Source organism: Camelina sativa, chromosome 6 (assembly GCF_030686135.1).
Source record: "Camelina sativa cultivar CO46 ecotype springtype chromosome 6, ASM3068613v1".
Classification (NCBI taxonomy): Eukaryota; Viridiplantae; Streptophyta; class Magnoliopsida; order Brassicales; family Brassicaceae; genus Camelina; species Camelina sativa.
The window spans coordinates 22,321,376-22,331,566 of NC_141885.1; the positions used below are offsets into that span (position 1 = coordinate 22,321,376).

General features: G+C 37.2%; 2 protein-coding genes across 2 annotated transcripts; one reads left to right on the plus strand and one right to left on the minus strand.

Annotated features, from left to right (window-relative positions):
* The first annotated feature begins 3,627 nt into the window (after window positions 1-3,627).
* On the plus strand, window positions 3,628-5,229 carry LOC147942907 (uncharacterized). The gene is made up of 3 exons (XM_087456230.1): window positions 3,628-4,517; window positions 4,722-4,966; window positions 5,087-5,229. Exons 1-3 carry the CDS (start codon window positions 3,628-3,630, stop codon window positions 5,227-5,229), a joined length of 1,278 nt encoding a protein of 425 aa, XP_087312356.1.
* A 2,421-nt stretch (window positions 5,230-7,650) lies between these two features.
* LOC104792262 (putative arabinosyltransferase ARAD1) lies at window positions 7,651-10,188 on the minus strand. The gene is made up of 3 exons (XM_010518377.3): window positions 9,195-10,188; window positions 8,329-8,694; window positions 7,651-8,237 (listed from the first exon to the last, which is right to left on the minus strand). The coding sequence occupies exons 1-3, from the start codon at window positions 9,987-9,989 to the stop codon at window positions 8,049-8,051; spliced, it is 1,350 nt and encodes a 449-aa protein (XP_010516679.2). The 5' UTR covers window positions 9,990-10,188; the 3' UTR covers window positions 7,651-8,048.
* Between the last annotated feature and the right edge of the window lie 3 nt (window positions 10,189-10,191).

Sequence of the window (10,191 nt, forward strand, 5' to 3'; positions counted from 1 at the left end):
AACAAAAAAGACCGATCAAGTGAACATTTTTCCAGTTATTAAATTCTTTCTTTGTTATAATTAAAATCGGTTTCTGGATGGATAGGATTGTTTTCCCTAAAAAAAAAATTTGTGGGGTTTATCCAAAATTCAGATAGAGTAAAACCTCTATAAATTAATAATGTTGAGACCAAAACATTTTATTAATTTATAATGATATTAATTTATCTATAAATTAATAATTATTAATTTATAGATATATTTTTAATAGTTTAACTTTTAAAAATTATGAATTGAGACAATTTTAACAATAATTTCAAAATTTTATGGTATTGGAATTGAATTTGTAATATTTAGAAAACATTATTAACAATAAATTACAAATACAAATAGACAAATTCATTTATACACATGACATACATAAAATTAAATTTATGAATAATAATATAGATTGGTGTATTTTAATAGTCAATCAAACTATCAAAATGTAAATGATGGATATCTAAAAATTGAAAACTTAAAAAAAATATAGCTATATTTATGACATGTTACAAAATATTTTATATCATTATAGTTTGAAAATACAACATAACAATTGTTTTGTCGATATGAGCTTTAGGAGAAACATATATTATATATACATATATAATATAAATATATATATATATATATGTAAATTTACATGATTATTAATTTATGATATTATTGGGACCATATTTTACATGAAGATTTCAGAAATATTATTATCTTATTATCTTATCGAATTTTGTTATTTTTTACACTGGCCCGACTTGGAACTGACAAAATTTATTAATTTATAGTGTTTATTAATTTATAAAGTATTAGTTTATAGAGGTTTTACTATATTAAAAATATTCAAAAACATAATATACTTGCAATGATCCATTAAGAATATCTCTACAAATAGATCCAATCTATGTGTATGTTTTCAGTCATCCCAATCAACGCGGTGAGAAACATGCAAATAACAAAATAGAATGAAAAAGAGATGTCAATTTCCAGCGGCTGATTCTAAAACAAAGTTTTTGTATAAGACAAAATCTCTAATTGTTAAATTGACATGTTTCGCGATCATATGAGTTATTAACTTTGAAAACCAATGTTTATATAATAACATAATATTCAATATGCTATCAAATCATTCACCGATTAAAAAACTTAAGAAATTACATTAATTTCTTATTTGATTATCTTATTTTTCTTCCATTATGTTAATCACTAATTTTAACACATTAAACATTTTCATACTTTAATCACTTTTCTGTATTAATTTCTTTTTACTATATGATTATAATAAATAATAATTGCAGTTAAACTACAAATATTTTCCTTCTTAATTGCACATATTTTGCTTATTAATTGCATATGTTTTCATATTAAAATTAATAATTTAATAGATAACTTTCCTATTAGAATTAGTGATATAATATATTACTTTTGGTTTTATATACATTAAAAAATATTAATTGTAATTTTTTAATTTTTACGATTTTTTAATTTTTCTATAATTATCAAATAATTATTCTTTTAGCACATGTCAAAATATTATTGATATATTTGACATGTATCGCGATTATATGAATTACTAACTTTGAAAACTAAGGTTTATATAATAAGATGTCATTTTTCAATCATTTGTTTAATATACAATATTAAGTTTATCATAATTGTAAACAAATATTACACGTTTTTCCATTATGTAGTATTCGTATAAAACTGAAAATGATGCTTGTAATTTGTATTCGTATAAAACTGAAAATGATGCTTATCAATTAATATAAAAAATTATATATAACTACAGGATGTAACTGTTTGCAAACAAAATGTTATAAACTTTTGCTTTGTCAAATATATATAGAAAGAGGATAACAGAAACTGAAGGAAAAATGAAAATCCACAACCATTTTTGGAAAAGTTTATGTGGATAGGAATTTAGATTCTCCTTCCTTGATTATTACATTCAAAATAATCAGTTTTATTTGGGTTAGTTATTTGGACAAAAGTTTTGGCAAAAAACAATGACGTCTCTCTGCTTTGAGGGTGATTTTTTGGGCGATTCTCAGTTTTACTTTCGTCCTCCTCCTTCTCCAATTTGGAGTTTCTTTCCGACATCTTTTCTGGTTACTTCATAGGTTTGGCGGTTTTTTTCTGTTACAGTTAGCGGGTAACAGTTTCTCTTTCCCAAATTTTTGGGTTGATAACCGCCATAGGAAACCGCCATGGGCAACCCCATATATATACACGGTGTTGGGTTTCTGTTTTCCGACAACTTTTCAACCAATTACAGTTACGCCCTCTCAAATTGCTATCGCGATGAGTGATAACATCAAAAAGAATCTCCAAAATTTGGATCTGGGAATCAATGATGCCCCGGTTCCTTTACCACCAGAATTATGTAGTCACGCTGCCAATCTCAATCGTTTCTCTTTGATAGTCTCTCCAGTGAATCCCCAGAAGCAGAATGTGCGCGCTATCATGGCGCAGATGCCTAAAATTTGGGGCTTTGCTAATGCTTGCTGCGGTCGTGTTCTTGGTAATGGAAAGATATTGTTTATCTTCCAGTCTGAGGAAACGCTAAATTTGGTCCTGAAACGAGGACCCTGGGCTTTCAATGACTGGATGCTGACGGTTCATCGTTGGTACCCCAACATCACGGATGAAACAATGAAGATAATCCATTTCTGGATCCAAGTGCGTGGGATACCAGTACAATTCCTGACAACTTTGATGGTTAACTACATTGGTGAGAGACTTGGAAATGTTGCTGCGGTGGACTTTGACGAGAATGCTAATCTTGTGGAGTTTGTTCGCATCTGTATCAATTGGAATGTTGACACTCCGCTACGATTCCAGAGAAATTTCCAATTTGTGGGAGGGGAAAACACGATTCTAAAGTTCCGTTATGAACGTTTGAGGAACTTCTGTACCAAATGTGGAGCCCTGACCCACGACTCGAAGGAATGCCCTTTAACATTTGATGATCCTCATGATGATGATGATAACCGTCCAAATGATGACAATGCGGGTGATGATGACCATGACGAATATGATCCTCACTACGACTACAACCAGAAGACTTACGACTCGGAGACAAACATTTTGCAAACAATTGCTTCGGATGGTGAAATCCCTGGTCTGAAACGAGTTCATCAAGACAATGAGTTTATCATCAATGATTCTGATGACTCCTCTGTTCCGAGTGTCTTTGAAGACACTGAATTGACTGCAGAGCGCCTCATATACCTCTTGACGAAGTTTGCGACAGGAAAGGGTCAACTTGTTGAAGAAGGTACGTCTAACATGATGCCATATGCTCTTGAAAAGGAAACGATCAACAACAAAAGGAAGAAGGCAACGATGGAAGTCTACTACCAATAGAAGGAAGCAGAGGAAGATCTGATGGTCCTGAATCAGATCCATAAGAAGGGGAGAGTGGAGTCAGTGGGTTCTTGCAGCGGTAATGGATTCAACGGAGCCGCGGGGGGGGGGGGGGGGGGGGGTACCCCCAATGCCTCCATGAAGATCATCTCCTGGAACTGCCAAGGGCTCTGCTCACCTCAAACACAGAGTCGTTTAAAACGTTTATGTCGTATTATTAAACCTAATATTATTTTCTTGTGTGAAACTATGAATGCTTGCTCTACTGTATTTGATTTTGCTTCTGTTCTAGGTTTCAATAATGTAATAACAGAACCCCCGCTTGGTCGGAGAGGTGGTCTAGCTTTGTTATGGTCAAACGATGTCACGTTATCCAAGTTGTATCAGGATGAACGTATGATCGATGTTCATATTATGTTTAATAATAAGGGTTTCTATTTTTCTGGTGTCTATGGTAACCCAAATTCAAGTTTGAGGTATTTATTTTGGAACCAGTTGGAAACTATAAACTCAACTCGTAATGGACCATGGCTGCTGGCTGGCGATTTCAATGAGATCATTGATAACACTGAGAAGATTGGAGGACCTATAAGAGATGAATACACTTTCAGGGATTTCAGGCATATGTTATCTGTTTGTGATTTGGCTGATTTAAAGTCCAAAGGAGATCGTTTCTCGTGGGTGGGAGAGAGAAGAGATTATACGATTAAGTGTTGCCTTGATCGAGTGATGAAAAATTCAGAATGGACTACCTTGTTTCCAACTGCAGAGGCTGAGTTTTTGGAATTTGATGGATCAGATCATAAACCAATCCTTACAACGATCAACCCTCGAGTCTCTTATACAACAAAGGCCTTTCGCTTTGATAAAAGACTAACTGAAATAGAGAATTTCGATAAAATAGTGGCAAACGGATGGAACTCCTGTAAAAAAATGAAACATTACTCGATAAGTGATCATATCAACAACTGTCGCAGAGAAATGGCAAAAGAAAAGCACAAAGCTAATCTAAACTCAGCAAAACGCATTGATCATTTTCAACATCTTCTAAACAGAGCAATGGAGAGTACAAACAGAAGAAACCGACGCAATATCCCGTATTTGCAAAGAGAGCTAAGCAAGGCGTATAGTGATGAAGAGTATTATTGGCACAATAAAAGTAGAAATCGATGGTTAAACCTTGGAGATCGTAATACAAGCTTCTAACATGCAAGTACAACGACTAGATATGCTAGAAATCACATTTCTAGTATACGAGACTCAAGAAACATATGCCACTCTGGTGATCATCAGATTGGAGCTCATGCTCAAGAATTTTTTTCTACAATGTATACATCAAACAGAGTTCCTGTCTCACCAATCGACTTTGGCGACTTCCCTCCTACTGTATCATCTGCTATCAACGAACACCTCGAGAGGGAGTTCACTGAAGAAGAAATTTTTGAGGCAATCTCTTCCATTGGAGATGATAGAGCACCTGGGCCGGATGGCCTAACTGCACGTTTTTATAAACATTACTGGCACATTATAGGGCATGATATAATTGCAGAGGTTCGAGAATTTTTTGACACATCACACATGAAGTCGGGTATGAATCACACTAACATTTGCATGATCCCAAAGATAGAAAAACCTCAAACTCTATCAGATTATAGGCCTATAGCCTTATGTAATGTTCTATACAAAATCATTTCAAAATGCATGGTAGCTAGGCTGAAAAAACAACTGGATCTTATAGTTTCGGATTCCCAAGCTGCTTTTATACCCGGAAGACAAATTACAGACAATGTAATGATTGCCCATGAAGTGATGCACTCTTTCAAATCTCGAAAACGAGTGTCAACGAACTAAATGGCAATCAAAACTGATGTCACCAAAGCATATGACAGGGTAGAATGGAATTTTTTGGAAGTAACAATGCACCTCTTTGGTTTTTCAAAAAAATGGATTGATTGGGTTATGGCATCAGTCCGGTCTGTAAGTTACTCAGTCCTGATCAATGGTACACCATATGGAAACATAGTCCCTCAAAGGGGTATAAGACAAGGTGATCCTCTCTCACTATATCTTTTTATCCTATGTGCTGACATTATGAGTCACCTAATCAGAACTAGAGTATGCTCGGGAGATATCAGAGGCATTCGCATAGGTAATGGGGTACCTCCTATCACTCATTTGCAGTTTGCGGATGACTCTCTGTTTTTCTGTCAAGCGAATGCACGGAATTGCAACGCAATCAAAGAAGCTTTTGAAGTGTATGAGTACTACTCAGGCCAACAGATTAACACAAGTAAATCACTTATTACATTTGGTTCTCGTGTAAACGGTCATCTTCAAAATAGATTGAAAAAGATTCTTGCAATACCAAACAACGGTGGCGGTGGAAAATATCTTGGTTTACCAGAGCAGTTTGGTAAAAAGAAGTGTGAAATGTTTCATTACATAATCGACAAGGTTAAACAACGAACTGCTTCATGGAAGGGTCGCCATCTCTCACCTGCAGGAAAAGAAATTCTCATAAAATCAGTTGCTCTCGCTATGCCGGTATATTCAATGTCCTGTTTCAAAATTCCACTTGATGTCATTTCAGAAATAGAGTCTGTTATCCAGAGATTCTGGTGGGAGAAGAGTAATCAAGACAGAGGCATACCTTGGATCGCATGGAAACGATTGCAATATCCTAAGGCTGATGGGGGTCTGGGATTTAAAAATCTAGAGCACTTTAATGATGCTCTACTTGCAAAACAAGCCTGGAGATTGATACATTACCCAAATTCTCTATTTGCTAGAGTATTTAAAGCTAGATATTACAAGGATGAATGTGTTTTAGATGCTAAGCAAAGAGTTAATCAGTCATACAGTTGGTCATCTATATTAGCAGGCCTTGAGTTAATCAAAAAAGGTTCGAGATACATTATCGGTAATGGTGAGTCAGTCCGAGTAAATGTGGACAACATCACAGCAACAAATCCTCCAAAACCTGTTCAAAGTGTTATCCCGGATGAACCTCTCATGATATCAAACCTCATTTCTTCAAATCCGGCATATCAGTATTGGGACAGAAGTAAGATTCTGCAACATATTACACCTGCAGATCAAAACAAGATTTTGAAAATGTATCTCCCCCAGAAAAAAAGACCAGATAGGCTTATCTGGCATTACAATAAATCAGGAGACTACACAGTCCGCTCTGGATACTGGTTCTCGATGAACAACCCGGACAAACCATGTGACTTGCCACCAAAACCTCATGGATCAGTTCAGTTAAAACGACAAATTTGGAAACTAAACATTCTACCAAAGGTAAACCACTTTTTATGGAGATTGCTCTCTAGATCCTTACCCACAACAACTTGTCTCATATCTAGAGGAATGAATATAGACCCTATATGTTCGAGATGTTTACAAAATGATGAGACAATTGATCACATACTGTTTTTATGTCCATATGCTGAATCCATTTGGGAATTAGCAAATATCCCGATCCATGCTTTGTATTTGTCTTCAATCACTTGCGAAATTTTCTTGGAAGCTGTTTTTGCACTGCAAAATGATAATGATGTACCATTAGAGACAAAACTACTACCATTTTGGATCATTTGGCATATTTGGAAGACAAGGAATAAATTCATATTTGAAGAAATTTCGGAAGAACCAATTCACATGGTATGGCGTGCTAAAGCGGATGTACGAGAATGGTGTCGAAGTGTTTTAAACCGACTTGACTCTCCTTCCTTAAAATCAAAACCAACGCATTGGACAAGGCCTCCTCAACTGATGCTCAAGTGCAATTACGATGCAAGTTTTGATCCCCTAACTCAAGAGACACGGGGCGGATGGATCCTACGTAATAACAGAGGCATCTCTAATGGTTGGGGAGCTGCAAATATGAGATATGCATCATCACCATTGGAAGCTGAAGGTAAAGCTCTGCTGAATGCGATGCAACAAACGTGGATACGAGGAATAAGAAATGTTATCTTCGAAGGCAATTGCGAATTACTTATTAAGATGCTGCATCAGTCAATATACATTGCATCGATTGAAGGTGTTTATCAAGATATAGTACACTGGGCACAATCCTTTGACACAATTCAATTTGCTTACATTACAAGAAATTGTAATAGAACAGCTCATGCTTTAGCAAAATTTGGATGTAGCTCTGAATCTTTTTATTCTTCTTATTTTCATCCCCTATTTGGTTAACGGAAACTCTTTGTAATGATTACATTTTATCATTTATATAAATTCCTTTTCGACGAAAAAAAAAAATATAGAAAGAGGATGATTGACCAGTGACCAATTTCAGAAGTTTACAAAATACAGTATGATATTCTCTATATGTTGGCAGAACTAATTCAAGCTGTGTTATGTTTTCGCTTTTCTGACATGTACAGTAACAGAATAAGATAGAATGGCAGTTAGGTCCGTATAAAATGTGACACTCACTATCAAGAACAAGAAAACTAATGGAATCTACAGAAGAAGAATGATTTCAAACATTTCTTCCTTATGAATCTGTTGTCATGCGTATGCTCTTGTCTTCCTTACCCGGAGAAGCTGAGCCAGGGGAGGCGAATAATGCTTGTATAAGTCTCGGTGGTCAAGAAGTTGAGATTCAAGCTCCTCCACAACCCAAAAGGTCTCTTTCAGTAGACAAAGAGATTTGTTTAAATGGAAGTGATAAGACCGGTTTGGTTTGTGCATAGACATGAGCAGTTTGGTTCAGTTAAGTTTCTTAGGACGAGGCGTCTGTCGCGGTTACCCATTAGCTTGATGAGCGGTAACTTCTGCGAGACTTGACGCCAAATTTCCTTCACTGCTCCATTTGGGTTATCATAGTCAAAATACCGTGTTACCTGTGTGCATTGGATCATTCGGGTATGAGAAACATTCCTAAGAGAATCAAATATATGAAGAGGTCAGAGGTTGAAAAGAAGGAGAGGGTACCAATCTCATCTCTCTCTGATACTCCAGGATCTTCTTGGTTTTTATCTTCCTCAGCATCTGAACCAAAAATCTGGGCTGCAGAGCTGCATTTGCCTCAACAAAAATCGAAAACTTTCTATAATCTATAACATCTTCAAAAGGTAACTCGATGCTATCGCTAACAATCACGGGCACACACAAACTGACAATGGAGTCAAAGAGTCTGCAGGCGGATGGGGTATCACCCGCAGGATTTAGACAGAACTTTGAAGTATGCATTCCTTTCGTAGCAGCTCGTCGGTTCTCCCTGGATTGAGTTCCATGTTTTATTGTTACATCTCCTTCCTTTTCAAGAACTTGGAATAGCAAATCACGAACTTTTCCACCCTGAACACACCCAAAGAAGCAGTCAGAAGAAGATCAATATTGTCTTCTTTAAAAAAGACAGAACTTGATACGAAGTTGAGCCAACAAGGGTGTATCTTTCTCCCCTGTTTTGAGGGAGATCATGCTATATTACAAATTCAGATTACAATTCTTCTGGATTTTTCCCCTTGCAATGAATTCCCTAGAAACGTTATATGGAAAGAGATTCTTGGTGGCATGTAACTAGATAAAAACTATAAAATCGCAGAGCAGAGCTCACTTAGATCAGAGGAAAGTTACGAATTCATTCTTCAACTTAACCTGCTAGAGTCTGCTAAGGCCACAAAGTTTCAACATTTTTTCACAAACCGTTATTCGTTAATCACATCCTCTAGACTCACACTAGCTGACCAATCTCCTTACTCACCTAAAACCTTAGGAAAGCTACACACTTGGAACATTTTGAGCGCTAATTAATCACATTTCCAAGAACAACTGCAAAGGCAAAAGAAGAGACTTACATCTTTGCGATATCGATTTCCCATGAAGAAGAGCAATGTGTTGCGAGCCTCAACCCCAATTTCTCCATTGAAGAGATTGACCCTATGAGAGTAAGGTATCACCACATCCTTGACGAACGATCCTTGATCAGGCCTCAGCCGCCCGAAATCCGCCACGAGCAGAACCGCATTCTTAACCCGGTCCAAGATCCGATACAAGGCATTAGGATCACCGGCGGGTATCACGTGATCTCGGCCACCATTCCTCCTCCACCACTCTTGGCCCTCAAGCCACTCCATCAACCCTTCCTGCATCTTCTCATCGCTGTAACCGGATCCGGGTTCAACGGGTCGACCCGCATTCACAATTAAGCTGAGGGAAGAGAACACCGGGACGTAGAAGAGATCAGCGTCGGCGGGATCCAAGACACGGACAATCGGAGACCCGGATCGATCGACTTCGGGTCGGTTCAGATCCGAGAAAAGATACCACTCGTGCATATGTTGATGACCCGGATACCTGAGCGCGGTGACGTCATCGACGGGCTTCTTGACTCCGCCGCGAGCGATTGAGTGCTGCTCGATGACACCGTAAGTGAATCTCTTGGGGAGATTGTACATGTAAACCCTAACCTTAGGCTGAACCGGAGCACGACGTCCTTGATCATCATCTTCTTCTTCGCGGATTAGCTGGCGAGGGAGATCGGATGAGGAAGGGAGCGAACGGCTCACGGAGGCGTTGAGAATTACATAGATTGCGATGACGGAGACGACGGCGATTGCTGCTCGTTTGAGAAGGGAAGATTTACGCGCCATTGGAAAGGAGATTGAAGAAAGCTTAGGCCTTTAGGGTTTTCAGGTGAGAGAGAGAGAGATTGAAGTTAGCTGACACTAATGAAGATGACTGTTGTTGTGATTTTGGGTTCGTTACATTTCGTGCACTTCTCTTGCCCAACAGCTGATTCTGAATTTTCACTTTATGTGTACAATTACAATATTAATAAATTCATACAGTAAT